Consider the following 20,211-nt stretch of genomic DNA (forward strand, 5'->3'; position numbering starts at 1 on the left):
TCTAAACATTTCCTGACCTGCTGGCCCAAGCCTGAAGCTCACAGTGGCAACACCAACTTTAATCTGGGCCCTGGGCTCCTAAAACCAATTCATGACCAAGGAGTGAAGATTCTTAAGTTGGAGACTCCCAGAGGCGGACCCAAATTAGAAATAATTTATATCAACCCTTCCATCTGAGAGGACAAAACTGAGGTGTCTGGTGAGAAGGTGAGTTAATGGTGGTTTTCTGGCTTCACACGCAGGGCCTTTGCTCCGCACCCTGTTCTCAGCCACTTCCCAGGCTCTTGGGGCTAGGGTTCCAGCTGACCTTAACCCAGCCCACACACCACTCCGAACACACATTCTCCAAAGAGAAACTGGAGGGGGGAGATTCAGGGATGGCAAGGCCCTGAAAACAAATGGGTATGTCCAGATCCCAGGCAGGGTGAGAAGCAGAGGCTCGCTCTTAAGCCCCACAAGGTTGGCAAAGTGCCTAACAGTGCTGGTCTGAGGACAGCTGTGAGGAACAAATGGATAATGCGTGTCCAGTGCCTTGTTAGTTTCCAGCCTCTGATCTGGCCAGTTTAATCTCTTTTACCAGCCTGCCCCTTTCCAGTGGGATCTGGGGTTTTGGTTCTTTCTTTTCGCTCAGACAAGTTATTTAACCTCTCAGAACCTCAGGGTTCCCTACTGAAAGTGGGGGTAACAGTACCTACCTCCTGGTGCTGATATTCTGAGGCAGGCATTGAAAGTTAATGAATGCACCACTGGATCCATAGTCAATGTTCTAGACGTCTTTGTATTTGTATTCTAGTCACTGGGTAGTGGGGCTGCAGAGTCTCTGCAATACGACCAAATGCCTTACGAGAATATCCACTGAGCGCCTACGGGGAGACAGTTCTAACCTCTCCCAGGGGTGCTGGTCCTTTCTCCCCTGCCAGGGAATGCTTGGGCGGCACCATCCTGGGCACTGCTAGTGGATTTCCATGCCTAGGACAGAGCGGCTGAGGACCTGGAGATTCACTCTTAGAACTTAGGCTAACGTGGGCATCTGGACAAACCAGTCCAGGTGCTGGACAGGCCAGGGCAAAGACAGGCCAGCTGGATCATCATCACGCCCGTTCCCGCCTAAGAGGACTTTGGGTAAACTGAGGCCAGAAACATCAAGGGACTTGCCAAGGTCCCTTAAGAGTTGGTGGCCTAGCTGGAGCAATACAAATGATGTTTAATGAGCATTTACTAAGTGCTTTAACGGTACTGATTCATTGAATCCTCCCATCATCCTATTATCACCAGTCATAGGAGGCCCAGAGAGGTTCTGGAGCTTGCCCAGGTCACACCGCGAGTCAATGGGGAAGGGCTGACAACGGCACTCATGCTCGCGGTATCCTTGGGGCCCCATCCGCTGCACTACCCAGCCTCCTCCCTTTGGCTTTCAGCCCAGCTTCCCTGCGCGTGGGATCTGGAAAGAAGGATCCCACTTCAGTCTACACAGCAATGTTCCATTGGATCCTATGACTCCGCCATCTCCTTCATCCCCTTTCCGCGGCCCCTCTAGGTTTCCGAGAGGGAGCAGCAGGGGCGTGGCGCCAGTTTCCCCTCCCGACAGCCCCCCGACCCCCGGCTCATTACAGCGAGTGGGCGGCGATCCAGCAGGAGGAGGCGCAGATCCACAGGCCGAAGGAGATGCAGACGCGGTGGCGGGCGAAGCAGCGGTCCAGGTAGTCCCAGTCCCAGAGCGCGGGCGCGGGGCTGGGCGCCTCCCCCATGGCGCGGCTGGGCGCTCTCCGCGGGGCCGGTGACTGGGCGCAGCCTCCCTCGCCGCGGGCAGCCCCGAGCGCCGCCTTCTCTGGGTTCCGTTCCGCCACGGCGGCTCGGCCGAGCGCACCGACCCGCGGCCAGGAAAGGCGCCGCTCCCGGGCGCGGGCGGGCCGGCGGCGGCGAAAGGCGCCGGAGAAAAGTTTCCGGGACCCGCGCGCTCCCCACCCCTGCGCTATTGTCGGGGGTCGGCGGGGCGGAGGCCGCCCCCCAGCGGCGGGAGCCGGGAGCTGCCTGGGCACAAAGACTGCGGCCCCGCCCCGGGCCCCCGGCGGCGCCCGCTCGCCGCCGACTCTTCGCGGTCACCCACCTCCAACATCCTGGCCGGAGCGGGGCGGGCGGCTGGGCTCGGGGAGGGCCGAGTCTCTGCCGGTCGCGGTAAGGCACGGCGTCCCTTCCTGCATATTCCGCACATTTCCTGAGCCATCAGCAATTAGGTGCGCTGCTGAAGCCCATGGGTGCTGGGATCCCAAGGTGAAGGGGGCCTGGTCCTGATCCCGGACAGGGCGCAGTAAAAAGGGGAGGCGGGGTGCAAGTCCAGGAAGGAGGAAACAAACGTGCGGGAGAACCAATACCCCCACATCTGCGTCTCACTCTCCTTTCTGAAGCTGTCAGTACCACCCTCCGCCCCCAGGCAGTCGCCCAGGCCCGGCTTCTGGATGGCATCCTAACCCACAGCCCTGGCAGCCAAGGAGCTTGTTATCTCTGGAACGGGCCGCCTCCTGTCCAGCCACACGCCTCACAGTTCAAGCACACAAGGCTGTTTTTCTTGAGAGCAAACGATCATTGTAATTTTAAAATCTCCTTATTGATCTTAGTAACTTTGTTTAAAGCAAAACATGACTTGAAAAAAATATTTCTGCAGAAGGTGCAGATTTGAGAAAAAATCATCTTTTTATAATTTAAAAAAACTACAAAACTGCAGCTTTATTGAGATATTATTTATATGCCATAAACATAATCTTTTTTTTTTTTTTTGAGACAGAGTCTCACTCTGTTGCCCAGGCTGGAGTGCAATGGCCGGTCTTGGCTCATTGCAACCTCCACCTCCCAGGTTCAAGCAATTCTCCTGCCTCAACCTCCCAGGTAGCTGGGACTACAGGCACGTGCCACCACACCTGACTACTTTTTGTGTTTTTAGTAGAGACGGGGTTTCATCATGTTGGCCAAGCCGGTCTTGAACTCCTGACCTCATGATCCACCCGCCTCAGCCTCTTAAAGTGATTACAGGCATGAGTCACCATGTCCAGCCAACATAGTCCTTTTAAAATGTACAATTCTGGCCAGGCACGGTGGCTCACACCTGTAGTCCCTGCACTTTGGGAGGCTGAGGTGGGCGGATCACTTGAGGTCAGGAGTTTAAGACTGGCCTGGCCAACATGTGAAACCTCATCTCTACTAAAAATACAAAAGTTAGCCGGGCGTGGTGGCGTGTGCCTGTAATCCCAGCTACTCGGAGACTGAGGCAGGAGAATCACTTGAACCCGGGAGGTGGAGATTGCTCTGAGCTGAGATGGCGCCACTGCACTCCAGCCTGGACGACAGAGCAAGACTCCATCTCAAAACAAAACAAAAAATAAAACGTACAATTCAGCAGTTTTTACTGTATGCATAGCGTTGTGCAACCAACATCATTGTCTACTTTTAGAACATTTTCATCACCCCCACCCAAAAATAAACCCTGCCCACCGGCAGTTACTCTCCACTCCCCTCAACACTACCAGCCCAGGAATCGCAAATCTACCTTCTTTCTCTAAGGATTTGCCCGTTTTGGATATTCCACATCAGTGTAATCATCCACCATGTGACCTTTCTGTGACTTTCACTTAGCATGCTTTCAAGGTTCCTTCATGTTGCTGCATGTATCAGTACTTCATTCCTGCTTATGGCTCATAATACATTGTATGAGTATTTTTATACCACATTTCGTTGATCCATTCATCAGCTGGACATCTGGGTTGCTTTCGCCTTTGGGCTATTATGAATAATGCTGCTCTGAACATTTGTATACAGTTTTTGTGTGGACACAGGTTTCACGTTCTTTTGGGTATGTACCTAGGAGTGTCCTTGCTGGGGTCTATGGTAACTGTGTTTAATGTTTTGAGGAATTGCCAGACTATTTTCCAAAGTGGCTGCACTATTTTAGTGGTACATTGTGTTTTCAAAGTTAAGATCTGGCCTGGTAAGGAGGCTCATGCCTGTAATGCTAGTACTCTGGGAGGCCAAGGTGGGAGGATCAGTGGAGCCCAGGAGTTGGAGACCAGCCTAGACAACATAGGGACCCCTATATTTTTGAGACCCTAGTCTCTCAGAACAAAACAAAGTTGTAACCACTCAGGAGAAATTAAACCTAATCACTAATTTGATGATATTATATTGGTGCAAAGGTAATTGTGGTTTTGTGTACTACCAAAAGTACTTTGGTGCAGGCTGGAAGCAGTGGCTGACGCCTGTAATCCCAGCACTTTGGGAGGCTGAGGCGGGTGGATCACTTGAGGTCAGGAGTTCCAGACCATCCTGGGCAACACGATGAAACCCTGTCTCTACTAAAAATACAAAAATTAGCCAGGTGTGGTGGCAGGCACCTATAATCCCAGCTACTTGGGAGGCGGAGGCAGGAGAATCTCTCGCACCTAGGAGGCGGAGGTTGCAGTGAGCCGAGATCACGTCACTGCACTCCAGCCTGGGCAAGAGAGCAAGACTCTGTCTCAAAAAAACAAAAAATAAAAGTACTTTGGTGCAAAAGTAATTGCGGTTTTGGCCATTAAAAGTAAGCTACTTTTTTTGGCCATTAAAAAGTAGAGACGGGGTTTCATCATGTTGGCCAGGCTGGTCTTGAACTCCTGACCTCAAGTGATCCACCCACCTCGGCCTCCCAAAGTGCTAGGATTACAGGTGTAAGCCACCATGCCTGGCCGGATATGCTGATTTTTAAACAAGCCATAAAAATATGACATGCACTACAGCAGGGGCATGTTTAAAGTACATTGATGACACCCCGCATTGTGGGTGGGCATGTGTGGGGGAAGGTTTTCAATAAATAACGCTGGAGAATGTTTGCTTTTGGCAACAAGGCCATGGCCGCAGCTCTGCAGAGGCCCTTGGAAGCGGCAAGAGATGGTATAGGGAGAAAGGCAAATAGCAGAGGCAGGGCAGCGGCCACAGCAGGGAGGTGAGATGGTTAGCGTTCAGTCGCGAGGGAGTTGGGACTTCATCCTGCAGCGAACACTTTGGACGGTATCTTCTAACCACCTCCCTCCGGGTCATCAGAACCCTGCCCAGGTTCACCCTGTACTTTCCACAGGGCTCTGCACGTGGTCGGCCTTCAGGAAATGAATCAGTTCCTTAACCAGGCTCCTCAGAGGTCCAGCAGCTGCCCAGGAGCTAAAGAGAATGTTTTTGGCCATGGTTCAGAGTTAGCCAAAAAGAAAAACTAACAAGAGGACCGGAGCACTTGTCCTCCTGGACGCTACGCAGTGATGTGACTGCTCAAAGGCATTTCCTGTTGGCAGATGTGGCAGGACCTCAGGCACCGTCCTTCTGAAGGAAGGGCTGCAGCGGCCTGGGCGGTGCTACGGGAGTGGGCAGCCAATGGTGACCGTAAATCCCAGCCACCTGGGGGAGACAGGCCAGCAGCTCAACAGCTTTCTCTTTTGGGAGGGCACGTTGCTTGAATCCGGGAGAGGGAGGTTCTGGTGAGCCGAGATCACACGACTGCACTCCAGCCTGGGCAACAGAGTGAGACTCCGTCTCAGAAAAAAAGAAAAACAGAAATACCAGAGACGGTAATTTATAAAGAAAAGATGTTAAATTGGCTCACTGTCCTATAGATTACATAGGAAGCACAGCAGCTTTTGCTTCCTAGGGAGACCTCAGGAAACTTACAATCATGTTAGACGGCAAAGGAGAAGCAGGCACATCTTCTATGGCCAGAGCAGGAGGGAGACGGAGGGGAGGTGCCACACACTTCGAAGCAATCAGATGTGCCGAAGACTCCATATCACGGAGAACAGCACCGAGGGGGTGGTGCTCAACCATTGGTGAGGACTCTGCCCCAAAATCCAATCACCTCCTACCAGGCCCCACCTCCCACCAGGGGGCTTACATTTCCACATGAGACTTGGGGAGGACACAGATCCAAACCATATCAAGAGTGCTTTCATGCTTTTGATTATATTTTGTAACTATGTTATTTAATTTACATACCATACAATTCACCAATGTAAAGTGTGTAATTCAATGGTCTTAAGCATATTCACAGAGTTGTGTGACCATTGCTACAATCAATTTTAGGACATTTTTATCACTGCAAAAGGAAGGCCTCAACCTTCCCATTCCTCCCATCCCTAAGCAACCATGAGTCTACTTTCTCTATAAGGAGATTTGCCTATTCTGGACATTTTAAATAAATGGAATAACAGAGAAGATGAGGGCGAGGTAGTAAATACCGCAGCTTCCCTGTCAGCCGGTGAGTACATTCTACACGTTCCTCAGTGGAAGTGAGCCCCCGCTGCGCACTAACTGAACCCAAGTCCCTTGTTTAGAGTCGGAGGAACCCAACTAGGACACTCAGAATGGGGAGTTTCTGTTTCACCTTTGTCCCAAATGTGTCTCATGAACCATCCCTTGCAATTCTTTTTCTTGTGATATAGTCTCACTCTGTCGCCCAAGCTGGAGTGCAGTGGCGCAATCTCCGTTCACTGCAAACTCTGCCTCCTGGGTTCAAGCGATTCTCCTGCCTCAGCCTCCCGAGTAGATGGGACCACAGGTGCCCACCACCGCGCCCGGCTAATTGTTTTGTATTTGTAGTACAGATGGGGTTTCACCGTGTTGGTGCATGAGCCACTGCGCCTGGCCAGGAGGAGGTTTCTAGGGCTCCCAGATGACTCCTTGTCGTCAGAGTTGGTGTTTCCAGGAGGCCCTCAGTCTTGACACGGAGACTGCTGGGTGCAGCTGTGCTCCGCAAGAGCAGGGCCCGTTCTACAGTGCCAGTGTCTTGCGACAGTTCCACAGGCAACAGGCAGCTTCTGCTCTTTTCCATCTGCACAATGCAGCCCAGCCTCACATATCCAGGTGCTTGTAGAGTCTGCGACTTTTTTCTTTTTTATTTCTGTTGCCATGTTTTTTCCAGGGCTTCCCCGCCCCGTTCTCAGAGCTCACAGTGGCTGCAGTCACTACACCACTCCCGGGCTTGTAACCCATCACAGCCTGGACTCCTTTGGTCAAAGCCCTCACATTCTCCTAGGAAGTAAGAGAAAACATTATCTGAGATGTCAGCAGGCTATCCTTTAAGGGATATGCACGGTACTGTCAGTGGATCACTTCAAGATAAAAAGGAGTCAGTCACTCAGTAAATTTCCCCCCCTCCCTTTCACTGGTCCTCTTTCTCCCACCAGCATTCTGTCTTCATTTCATCTCTTCTCCCTCCTTATTCCCTCATCAGCTTTATTTAGTCCCATACTTTCAAATGCCATCTACAACTAGACTCAATACTAGCTGTTTTCTGGAAATTTGTCTTAATAGAAAAACTAAACCTGCTTCAACCATATTAGAAATGGACTCTAAACAAGTTTTAAGTTTACTTAGTAAAAAAAAAAATTAGCACACTATGATTTGCAAGTTACTTGTAGTAGTAAAGTATTACTCTAGAGGCTACGGTTGAGATGTATGAATTATAGCCTGTAGAAACCCATAAACATTTAAAATTTCAAATTAAATGTTCTGTATGACAGCTGTAGGCCCAAGAAGAAACTTGTCATCTTTTTGCATATTGGTAAATTTTCTTCCAAATACTGGTACGTACCAACTAGGAAATAATTCAAACTAGGAGCTACAAACATCTAAGTTTTGCCCCAGCTTTGCAATTTAAAGCAAGCGCCCTTGGGTAACTCAGTCTCTTCCAGTGCCAGTGTCCTCAGGGAACAATATTTGCTTGGCCTGCATCACAGGCTCATTGTGTGAGGCACGCAGATAAAGCATGGGATGAATACAAAAACATTCTCTGGGTACAGCTGATCACCCCCTCCTAACCCCTGTCCTGTTTTGCTATAGTAGTCACTTAAAACATTTTAAACTACATTGGGTACAACTATATGATTTACCTCTTTTGCATGTAGATTTGACCTTTAAAATACTGCCTATAAATTGTAGCTGTGACACAAGCAACTAAAGTTATCAATATTTTAAAGTGCAGAACACATTTTTGAAGTCTGTTTCTTTAGCACTTTCTATCACCAAGTGTGTTGGCTCAGAGAAAAGACAACTGACTAAATGGGTGCAAATATTTGTAAATCATAAATCTGATAAGGGACTGGTATCCAGAATATATAAAGAACTCTTACAACCTAATAAAAGACATTTCTCTACAGAAAATATACATGTGCCAATGAGCACAGAAAAAGATGCTCAGCACCACCAGTCATTAGGGAAATACCAATCAAAACTACAATGCAATACACTTCCCAGGTATTAGGATGGCTAAAATAGAAAAAGACTGGAAATAATAAACGTTGACAAGGATGAGGAGAAAATGAGAAACCTCACACATCATGGGTGTAATGTGAAACAGCACAGCCACTTTCGGAGAGTTAAACCTCCAATGTTAAACACGGAGTTACAGTCTGACCCAGCAAGCCCATGCCTAGGTATATACTCAAGAGAAATGAAATCCACGTCTCCACAAAAACTTGTGCACAAGTGTTCATTACACCATTATTCACAGTAGCCAAAAAGCGGAAACAACCCAGACGTCCATCAGATGATAAACAGATACAACGTGGCGCAGCTACACACTAAAAGGCCATTCGGTAATAAAAAGGAATGGAATACTGACCCGTGCTACAACATGGATGGATAGATACAACGTGGCACAGCTAGACACTAAAACGCCATTCGGTAATAAAAAGGAATGGAACACTGACACATGCTACAACATGGATGAATCTCTAAGATACCATGCTAAGTGGAAGAAGCCTGTCGCAAAGAGCACACAGTATGATTCCAGTCACAAGAAACATCTAGAACGGGCAAATCTATAATAAAGATTGATTATTGGTTGGCAGGGGCTGGGGGGAAAAGGGGAACAGGGAGTAACTGCTAATAAATAAGGTTTCTTTTGGGGGTTATTAAACCCTTTTTGGGGTTATTAAAATGTGTTTCTGGCATGTGATACTCAATAAAGCTGTTATAAAGAGTGTTGGATCAGAAGTTTAAGAAAAGTTTTAAAACTTACTTGATGGAAAAAAGTTTTGTCAACGATATTTTCAATCTGCTTTACTTTTTTATTTCTGCCTGGCTGCATTTTTATTTCATCACCATTCATTTTGTTCTCTAGGAGTCGCTGGTGTTGATGCTGAAAAGTTACAGGATCTCTTCCAGGAGGAGGATGGCAGTACAGCAGCTTACCCTACAAAGACAGCATGAATGACGACAGTGCATCCTAAGAGCCATCTGTGGCCTCAGAGGAGACATCCCCACCCAGTCACACTCTGATGGAGCTCTCCGCCTTCTGGTTAAGTTAGCTGAGTGGAGCTTTGGTCTACTGCAGCTGAAGAGTCCTTTTTCTAACACATCAATGGTCAAAGTGTTCTAAAGACCTAACTCTTCCCATGGTGCCCCAGACTAGGATGAAATTTCTTTCTTCTTTTCTCGTTTGCATTCCCACTTAAGTATTCTTCAGTATACTGACGTGGTTATACTTATGGTGAATATTTTCCAAAACAAAACTCAAGACACAACTGGGCAGTTACGACTCACGGTAATGTCAGGGTAGACTATTATATATAGTCAGGAGAGTTCGCGGTAATGCCGGGTAGACTATTACAGTCAGGAGAGTTCGCGGTAATGCCGGGTAGACTATTACAGTCAGGAGAGTTCCTCGACTCCTGTAGGTGGGGTTGCTCCCTGGGGGCAAGTCTGCCTCTTTCCATCATAAATGATCTGAAGCCTGTGACAATTTTTACCTCATCTTTACATCCTCCACAGTAAATGGTAAATGAATACATGACTTATCCATACCAATAGTATGAACTGCTTTCCTCCTGAACTGAAGGCAGAGCCCATAGACGGTTGCCACTATGCTCCAAAAGCTCCACTGATGTGGTCTTGAGAAGAGGAGGAAATAAAGCCAAATCCTCACAACTGGTTATTAACAGGGCCCTGTAATGCTTATTTGTGGAAAGAAACTTGATAACTATTACCGGGGGCTCATTATGTGCCAGGCATTGAGCTTAGTGCCACACACACACACACACACATAGTTTTCATTTATTTCCCATAATAATCTCATGAGATAGGCCCTGTTCATATCCATTTTACTATGGGGAAACCCCCAAATAGCATGTTCTCATTTGAAAAGGAGAAATAATAATCTCACAGACTTGTTACGTATTTTCACTGAGAAGACGCACGTAAAACAGAACTATTTCTAGCAGGGTTACCTTTGAAAAAATGTTAGCTGTTATTATCATTACTAGACAAATATAGAGATAGGCATATAAACAGCTATACTATGAAGAAGACTGTGACAATAGTTGCAATCATAACAAGCAAAGGGCTGTAGGAGACAAAAAAACCAGATGCATAAATTGGTGATTTTCACTCATAATAGGTGTTCAGAGATCTCCATCTTTTGTAATCTCTATAATCCATATAATGTTAACTACCCTACCTCAAGATCACAACTCCAGTTTCAGTGAAAAAGTATTTCCTTTATGATTGAACAGGTTGCCATTCTCTAAGAACACAGACTGGGGAAAAGACGTGGGTATCGGACAGCATGAGAGGCAGGGTGCACTTACGTTGACATAGTCCTTCAGGATGTAGCGCGCAGACCGAGGCTGATCTGGCTGGCCATGCGCTGTCATGAATCCCCGCATATCTGTAAAGAGAAAAGAATTCTGCAAAATCTTAGATGACAGAATATCACAACAAAGGCAACTGAGGTGATGTAGCTTCTATTACTAACTATGCATTCTTACTCCTAGCTTTAAACAAATTAGGTATCATTGTAGAATATGTATTGTTTAGCATTAAAAACACCAGATCATCCAGGAGAATATTTACTTGTATCTGATATCTTAGCAACCACCTAGCACCATGCTATGAAAGACAAATTTGATTTCTCTCTGCTCCAGTTATTTCTTCTACCTCTTTATTTTATTTTTTTGTTGAGACAGAGTCTCGTTCTGTTGCCCAGGCTGGAGTGCAGTGTCACAGTCTTGGCTCTCTGCAACCTCCACCTCCCGGGTTCAAGCGATTCTGGTGCCTCAGACTCCCAAGGAGCTGGGATTACAGATGCCCGCCACCATGCCCAGCTAATTTTTGTATTTTTAGTAGAGACGGGGTTTCACCATGTTGGTCAGGCTAGTCTTGATCTCCTGACCTCAGGTGATCTGCCTGCCTTGGCCTCCCAAAGTGCTGGGATTGCAGGCGTGAGCCACCACGCCCAGCCTCTTTATTTTAAACATTTATTCATGGAGGCTACCTGTAGGAGAATGCTACACTGTCAATACTACTTGCAAAACAGAAAGCAACAGATGAAGTTTTCTTACTGAATGATGTACCCCCACTTTTTCCCCAGTAAGATCCCTTTAATACTAACTCAGTCAGAAGGCAGCAAAACACAGTGTTAAGAATATGGCTTCAGCAGACAGGCTGCGTTCCAAACTCAGCCCCTCACATACTAGCTGTCGACTGGCTTTTCCAGTTTAGAAGAAAACAGTTAGAATCCTGATTCACATGATACACAAAATAAATTTAGGCAGATTAAAATCTAAATGTTAAAAAAGTAAATATTACAGGAAGATAGTTTTATCTTTTGGGATGCAGAGACCTTCCCAAGTAAAACACCAAACCCAGTCAAACCAAAAAGGAAAAATATAGTCTATTAAAATTGTCAACTTCTTTGGGGGCCAAAGAAACCATAATTAATGTTGGAAAAAAATGTGTAGCACATACAACAACGAACTTCTACAAATCATTAAGACAGAACCATATATAGGAAAATGTGATTCCCAGAAGAAATATAAATAGTCACAAAACATTTGGAAAGATGCTCAACTTCACTAGTATTTAAAGAAATACAAAGTAAAATGAGAGTAATCTGGCAATATCTTTGAACATTTACTGTCGAGATTTTCTTCTATATGGACTTGCAGATAGTGAACTTAGCAACTGTACGTGTGGTCATTTGTTTTTACAGACTGGCTTTTTCCTTACTCTGATTTTATCAGGCAGCATTAGATGAAACATCTTAAAAGACTCACATTATTTTCAGTTTTATCGGAAGTACAATCAGACTGAAAGTTTGGTGGAAGTCCACCTTTCTGCATTTTCCAGGCTAACATCCTAGAGGGAGATCTCACCCAGGCTATTCCACTGACCAGCCACCTCACCTTGGGTCAGCTTGGGCTCTGGGTTCAGATTCTTCTTCTTAAAAGCAGGGGCTAGGAGGTGAGGTAATCTCTAAGGTCTTTTCTTGTTCTATGACTCTAATTAGAATAGTCTTACCACAAGTGTTTAGTATTTATCCTCTTTAGAGTCTCTAAGTTCAAGGTTTAAGTGTGATTCCTATCAAATCACCTTCCACCTTTCTCTGCCAGTAAATATTCGAATAAGCTGAACTCCTTCCCAGCCAGTGGCAATCCCCTTCAAGGCAAGCCACACACGCACAGAAATGTTTCTCACGCTGCTTTTTTTTTTTTTTTTTTAGGTAGACACAAGGTTCTCCAGGCCACCTTTAAAGTTTACATTTAAGGCAAGAAATCATAGGTCCTCATGTGGAACTGGGACAAAACATGGAGGTGGGAGAGCTGTGGTCTCATTTTAATGTCAAATAAGTTTACAGGGGCTGATGGGAGAGGAAGGAGGATGCTTTGTGCCCCTGTCCTAACCAAGCTCCACTCTGTCCCCGTCTCTGAGGGGTCTCCCTTCTGGTGCTCCCCTCCTAACTCTCCTGTCTCGCTGTGGTGCGCGTATTCATTTTCTTCCACACATCCCCTTTCTTCTTGTTTGGGAGAAGACTCCAGAAAGAGCCAACACAGCCTCCGATGAGAACCCCTGTGCCTGCACGTGGGTACCATCAAAGCAGTAAATGTCCTAAAAGCTTTTTGCACTGTAGGTTACTTCGTAGGCAAGGCCCGCAGAGACAAAAACATTAACCCTGGAAGATGACTTGAAAAATGCTAAAAAAATATGATAAATTTATGTATTTGCAGAATAACATTTCTAGTACCATTAATATTCTTATTTCTATTCATTAGCTATACTGTTCTTTTTGTTCACGTTTTCTAATGAATCACAACTTACATCCATAAGCTGTTAACAGTTCTTCTGATGTTGGAGGTCGGTGGGGATCTTCATCTTCTCTAGGCTTTATGATGTTAATGCCATAGGTAGCTTCTAAAACATGTCTTGGAATATTCTGGCAAACGTAGCTTGTCAGGGAATCCACTCTCTTGAACTGACTCCCTCCTCCCCAAGGCACATGAAACATGCCTCTAAGAGCATGGCACTTCATCACTTGTATGATGAACACTCTTTCTCCTCTCCAAAGGAAGAGTATAGTTATCGATTAATTTTAAAAGACTCAGTTGTTTTTTTTTTTCCTTTTAAACAAGGCCTTAAGCTCCCACGACTCTTCCATATGAATTCTTTTAAAATAATAATTTAAAATATCTCTGAAACTGATTTTAAAGATGACACATTTTTAAACTGAAAAGGAGATTACGCATTTGTGATTCTAATGTAGAGATAAAGCAAGGGGAGTCTGTTTCTAATGTCTACAATTATGCAGGATTACTTTTCCTCCTTTGTCTAATCTCTCATAGTTTGTCTGAATTTTCCTTAAGCCACTAACAATATTCTACTTGTACTACAGTTACAGTTATTCACATACATACCTCACGTGTCCCTAACAAATTGATGCTTTGTATAGGGCAGTAGCCATCTCTATTTATGCCCTATCTTCCACAGTACCTAACCTAAGGCTACCTGCAATAAACAATTCATGTCTCACTATTAATTTACTGAGAAACTTAAAAGGCCGGGCTCACGCCTGTAATCCCAGCACTTTGGGAGGTCAAGGCAGGCGATTATTTGAGGTCAAGAGTTTGAGAGCAGCCTGGTCAGCATGGTGAAACCCCATCTCCACTGAACAACAACAGAAAATTACCTGGGTGTGGTGGTGCACACCTGCAATCCCAGCTACTCAGGAGGCTGAGACAGGAGAATTGCTGGAACCCAGGAGGTGGAGGTTGCAGAGAGCCGAGATCGCACCACTACACTCTAGCCTGGGTAACAGAGTGAGACTCCATCTCAAAAATAAAAAAAGCTATATATACTTTTTCATACATATGTATCTATGAATAAGCTGTGGCCTTAAGTGTAGTTATGAAGGAAATTTTACCCTACTTACAAGCCAGCGGATTAGTGTGCCAATTTCATGAAGTCTCCTGTTTTCTGCTAGTATCTACAGAACAGTAACAGGCTAACTTGCTAGCTTGTAAGTACAGTAAAATCTCAGACCTTGAGCAGTTTTTTTTTCTTTCGTTTTCTTTTTTCTTCAAGAGTCTCACTTTGGCGCCGAGGCTGGAGGGTAGAGTGGCACCACCTCAGCTCACTGCAACCTCCGCCTCCCAGGTTCAAGAAATTCTCATGCTTCAGCCTCCTGAGTAGCTGGGACTACAGGTGTGCACCACCACGCCCAGCTAATTTTTGTATTTTTAGTAGAGACAGGGTTTTGCCATGTTGGCCAGGCTGGTCTCAAATACCTGGCCTCAAGTGATCCGCCCACCACGACCTCCCCAAGTGTTGGGGTTACAGGCATGAACCACCACACCTGGCCCCTGCATAGTTCTTAACAAATCCATCTTTGAGTCCTTTTTTCATGCCGGGCATTGTCTTAGATGCTTTACGTAAGTTAATTCATTATGCTGCTGAGGTAGCAGAGTTCCTAATTTACTGCTTACTAGCTGTAAGAGCTTAGATAAATTATTTAACTTCTCTGTGCCTCAGTCTCCTCAAGTTTGAGGAAACGGGAATAACAGCAGTATCTGCCTTAAGGGTTGCTTTTTGAGGATTAAAAGATATTTGGTTAGGGTTTAGAAAAGCACATAGCAAGTATTCAATATATGTTAGCTATATTGATTAAATATAATCAACCGTGAGATAGATGCTTTTCCCCACTTAGAGAAAAGGAAGTATTTGGGAAGGTTAAGCAAGTTTTCCAAGGTCACTCACATGGTTACATGGCATGTTAAATAGGTTTGCAACTTGGAACCGAGTATCTGAAACCTGGATTCTCCCATTTCTTCAAGGCTACACTGCGGAAATCAGGAAATCAGGTTCTGATTTGGAAGTTCTCATGCTCTCTCACAGTTTAAACTTGTGCAGATCACTAGTATTTTCAATTCTTCATCAAATCAGAATCCCTCGAATGCCCACATTAAACCTGAAGCCCTAATATGCACGTAATAACTAAAGTGTTTCCAAAGCAGAAAGGATATTAATGATACAGGTGGAACATGATCTCTCATCTGATCAATTGGGAGGATTCCGCTGCAAGTCATTTCGGCCTTGGTAGACACGAAAGACGGCATCACCAAGCCAGGACAGTCACACAGGCAGAGACCAGGCTCCACGTAGAGAGTCTGGAAGACAAGAGTTTTGAGCTGGGTACACAACAGATGAAAGGAAGAAACAGCTGCACACGAGTGGCAAGGAACCACAAAAATACCTGAAAGTGCTTCGTGTGACCAGGTGTGGCAGACACAGATACTTTCTTGTTGCCCATGATGGTATTGATTGTTGAACTCTTACCAACATTAGGGTAGCCCACCTAGAAGAGACTCAGAAGTTACCAAATAGTAAAACAGTACATCAGAAGACTCAAAGATATGACATAGATGATGGCAAGACTAGCATTAAGCGTCTGGTTACTTTGAAAATTATTTGAAATCCATGCTCTCTGTATTTGCTGAGACATCTTTTTTCTCCTGTGGTGTGGGTATATTTATTCAGACATGTCTCCAGTGACAAATGGTCAGGCTATGTACATTTTAATTTTATAGGTTTTGCTGTTAACAGCAGATGCTACAGAAAATTTCATCCCCTTGTCCCCAGCCTTCCCTCACTGCCCCATCTACAGACAGCGGTTTCCATCACATCTTCCACACTGGGTGAGGCTGATCGGATGGACATTTGAATAATCACAACACACAATTATTTTTAATTTTCAGTCATTTTTACTTAAAGCCAAGCAGAATGTCTGGCATGTGGCAGGTGATCAATAAGTGTTTGCAGAATTTCTAGAGTAAGAAATTCAGAAAATGAGGGAGGATGCTCAGTTTTTCCATAAATGTGAGAACACATGTAGAGAAGCTGAACTTTCTGATACGAATTTTTAGCAACAATATAAAGAATGAAGCTTTAAAGCTTAGAGGCATTATAAGCAATTTCCCCAGTGTTCCTAACAAGTTAGTTCTAGTGCTGAATTGGGAATTTCACCTAGGTCTGTCTGATTCCACAGACAGCTCTTTTAACTACACTATAAAATGGTAATCTACTTTAGTCATTTTAAACAGGCATTTTGGGGCAGGGGGTTGGGGCAGGAGAGAAGGGGGCTCAAAACTAATTAGGATTAGCTATACTGAGCATGTAACTGAACAGCTAGAAGATGTTAAACGTGCCATGATCTCCTTTCCCTCACTGTTATATTCTGGATAGATCTGTATAATAAATACCTTCTCTAACATCTCACATCTCCTTAGCTAAGGATGGGGCCATCTAGAGCCATGCTGTAGCCCCTCAGAGTTTGCGCACTTCCACAGCCAGCCACGTCTGGAATTAGCGTATATAAAGCTGGGGATGTGACCTAATTTCCCCTATCTACTATGCGGTGTTTATGCAACCAATGCATTTGTCATATTTTGTCCAGCCCCAAGATGCTGGGATTCTCCCTATTAAGCATCTGAACATTTACAGCGTAAGCTGGCAAGGATCACAGGGTGCCCAAAGAACACTGGGCTGAAGTCTGAAGACAACCTTAACATCTCTCTCATTCTGCTCTCTCGGTACTTCACACGGCAGAAAAAGCTGAACTGAAAGGAGACTGGAGAATACATTTAATGTGAATAGGTATGTTACAATATAAGCCTTGAGGAAGTTGATTCCTTTGAGTTGGGCCCTGTCTATCCTACTGCCTAATCCCGTGATGCCAGTGGGCAACAAGAGGGCAATGTTCCCTATGATGCCGGAAGCCTGGTTAGTCTCTGGGGTCGTGTAGCTACTGAAAAAATGGGGATTAAAGACAATCATGCGGCAACAATGTTATGACATATGTCATCTTACCAGTCCGATCGTAAGTTGCCCATCTTTCACCTTTCTCCCAGTATGTAGTTCCTTGAAGAGCTCTAGTAACTCCTGCTTGGATACTAGATGGCTAAAATTGTGTATCTGCCTCTTCTGTGGGGTTTTCCTGCTCTGAGCCTCAGAATCTGCAGCAGAGCTTTCCTTCCAGTCCTGGCCACAGTCCTCTTCCTCGGGACCGTCTTCTGAGCATGTCTGCCAGTCATCTTCCTCCTCCTCTGGACAGTCCTCATACTCACTGTCATCTTCATCAGTTGTGGGATTTTCACTAAGTGAAGGAGAATGCCTGGCTGGGAGATGTTCGGTCTCACTGTGAGAAATTTCAGCCTCGTCAAAACTGGAGTGTTCAAACTCAGTTGTGTTGCTTTGTCTATCATCTTTGCTTGCCTCTTCCTGATAAAATAATAGAAACGCTCAGAAATACATAACTGCAGTTTCTACTCTAGTCAAAATACTTAATAAGTTGATTATGTAAGATGGACAGAGGACGGCTGGGCATGGTGGCTCACACCTATAATCCCAGCACTTTGGGAGGCTGAGGTGCACAGATAATTTGAGGTCAGGAGTTTGAGACCAGCCTGGCCAACATGGTAAAACCCTGGCTCCACTAAAAATGCAAAAATTAGCCAGGTGTGGTAGTGCACACCTGTAATCCCAGCTACTCGGGAGGCTGAGGCAGGACAACTGCTTGAATCTGAGAGGAAGAGGTTGCAATGAGCCGAGATGGTGCCATTGCACTCCAGCCTGGGCGACAGACAAGGCTCTGTCTCAAAAAAAAAAAAAAGATGAACAGAGGACAAGCAAAGTTCGACGGAGATGGAAAGGTGAATACAGGCAGGAGACAAGCGAATTCCGACGGAGGTGGAAAGGTGAATACAGGCAGGAGACAAGCGAATTCCGACGGAGGTGGAAAGGTGAATACAGGCAGGAGACAAGCGAATTCCGACGGAGGTGGAAAGGTGAATACAGGCAGGAGACAAGCGAATTCCGACGGAGGTGGAAAGGTGAATACAGGCAGGAGACAAGCGAATTCCGACGGAGGTGGAAAGGTGAATACAGGCAGGAGACAAGCGAATTCCGACGGAGGTGGAAAGGTGAATACAGGCAGGAGACAAGCGAATTCCGACGGAGGTGGAAAGGTGAATACAGGCAGGAGACAAGCGAATTCCGACGGAGGTGGAAAGGTGAATACAGGCAGGAGACAAGCGAATTCCGACGGAGGTGGAAAGGTGAATACAGGCAGGAGACAAGCGAATTCCGACGGAGGTGGAAAGGTGAATACAGGCAGGAGACAAGCGAATTCCGACGGAGGTGGAAAGGTGAATACAGGCAGGAGACAAGCGAATTCCGACGGAGGTGGAAAGGTGAATACAGGCAGGAGACAAGCGAATTCCGACGGAGGTGGAAAGGTGAATACAGGCAGGAGACAAGCGAATTCCGACGGAGGTGGAAAGGTGAATACAGGCAGGAGACAAGCGAATTCCGACGGAGGTGGAAAGGTGAATACAGGCAGGAGACAAGCGAATTCCGACGGAGGTGGAAAGGTGAATACAGGCAGGAGACAAGCGAATTCCGACGGAGGTGGAAAGGTGAATACAGGCAGGAGACAAGCGAAGTTCGACGGAGGTGGAAAGGTGAATATAGGCAGGAGACAAGCGAAGTTCGACGGAGGTGGAAAGGTGAATATAGGCAGGAGACAAGCGAAGTTTGACGGAGATGGAAAGGTGAATATAGGGAGGAGACAATGAAAGCCTTTCAGTGCCATGACAGACAACCATCGAGGGTGGCTCCCTCTTGGAGGGGAGGAGAATTGGACCTTCCCTTCACTTTTTACTTTATATGTTTCTATACTATTTGAACTCTGTATAAAGAACATGTATTACTTTTATAATTTAAAATAATTCTTTAGGCCGGGTGCGATGGCTCACACCTGTAATCTCAGCACTTGGGTAGCTGAGGTAGCTGATGGCTCAAGGCCAGGAATTCAAAACCAGTCTGGGCAACACAGCAAGACTGGGTCTCTACAAAAACAAAAGAAAACAAGAACAACAACAACAAAACTCTTCAAAGACAGCAAGGGGAAAAGCTTATGTTAAACTGAACTCTTTGGCAGTACATTATTTTGCAATGGGCTGCACAATAAAACGAAGCACGTCTCAGGAACAAGAACACATTTAACATACTCTTCTCTGCACAAAGCAAGGGCAGACTTTGCCATTTGCAGTTCATTTTACATTTGTATTTTTAAAGACGGTGGTTGGCATGTTTAAAAAAATCTGCTATTCTCTCAGAATTGCTTTTAGAAGTCAAAGCACCGTGGAGCACACACAGATCACCGTGTGTGAAATGCGGCAGCAAAACTCAACTCCACGTGTGGAAATTATTTAGTGATGACAGATTCCCTTTGGAAAGCAAAAGGTAAAAATCATTTACTACTCATGGGTGTGTTAATTCTTCTGAATCCCTCTTGACAACAAAGCAGAAATAAGGGTGAATTTGTTGGGACTTCAAAGTAATGGAAATCTTGTATCATTTCCAAGTAATTTGGTTAGAATAATTAACAGTCACAGAAGGGGACACAATGAACCCAGCCAAACATGTATCTTAAATCTCAAGAAAGCAGAAAGAAAACAAAATGTCAAGAAAAATAGGTATGATTTCACTATCAAGCCTGGCAAATCAAAAAGAAACAGGGCTTATGACAGAAATACAGAAGCGGAAGCAATTTCTATGGTAAATGAGCAGTGAACATAAAGAAGTCAGCGTCCTCACTGTGGGCTCTTTTGGGTCATTTTCAAACATGAAAGTAGCATGAAAATGAGAATGTGAACTGAACATGAATGTGCAGTAGAAAAACTACAGCGGGGAGCAGTTCAGCTTCAGGAAAAGGACTAAAGACAATCAAAGGACTTTGCCATAATTATGTTAAAAATTAAAAGCAAGAAGGAAAAAGTCAATCTTTTGGGGAGCACAGTGCAATTCCAAGGTGACCGAAGGAAACCAGAGATACTCAACTCAGAATTGGGCTGTGCCTTTTGAAAAACGTCA

At 45.5% G+C, this 20,211-nt stretch overlaps 2 protein-coding genes across 5 annotated transcripts in view; both read right to left on the reverse strand.

Annotated features, from left to right (window-relative positions):
* TMEM44 (transmembrane protein 44) overlaps positions 1-2,101 on the reverse strand; it is a 40,788-nt gene extending 38,687 nt beyond the window's left edge. For all 4 annotated transcript variants that reach the window (XM_017873475.1, XM_017873474.1, XM_017873476.1 and 1 more), the window contains exon 1: positions 1,612-2,101. In XM_017873475.1, coding sequence (XP_017728964.1) covers positions 1,612-1,748 — 137 coding nt within the window. In that variant the 5' untranslated portion in view covers positions 1,749-2,101. The remainder of the gene's footprint in view (positions 1-1,611) is intronic.
* A 3,482-nt stretch (positions 2,102-5,583) lies between these two features.
* The window catches only part of LSG1 (large 60S subunit nuclear export GTPase 1), a 29,950-nt gene continuing 15,322 nt past the window's right edge, over positions 5,584-20,211 (reverse strand). Inside the window, exons 8-14 of the mRNA XM_017873472.1 lie at positions 17,146-17,556; positions 15,533-15,634; positions 15,303-15,446; positions 13,105-13,228; positions 10,596-10,675; positions 9,029-9,202; positions 5,584-7,038 (exon numbers count right to left, since the gene is read on the reverse strand). Of these exons, the coding sequence (XP_017728961.1) occupies positions 6,859-7,038; positions 9,029-9,202; positions 10,596-10,675; positions 13,105-13,228; positions 15,303-15,446; positions 15,533-15,634; positions 17,146-17,556 (1,215 nt within the window). The 3' untranslated portion in view covers positions 5,584-6,858. The remainder of the gene's footprint in view (positions 7,039-9,028; positions 9,203-10,595; positions 10,676-13,104; positions 13,229-15,302; positions 15,447-15,532; positions 15,635-17,145; positions 17,557-20,211) is intronic.

Source organism: Rhinopithecus bieti, unplaced genomic scaffold (genome assembly GCF_001698545.2).
Source record: "Rhinopithecus bieti isolate Rb0 unplaced genomic scaffold, ASM169854v2 scaffold_5626, whole genome shotgun sequence".
Lineage (NCBI taxonomy): Eukaryota > Metazoa > Chordata > Mammalia > Primates > Cercopithecidae > Rhinopithecus > Rhinopithecus bieti.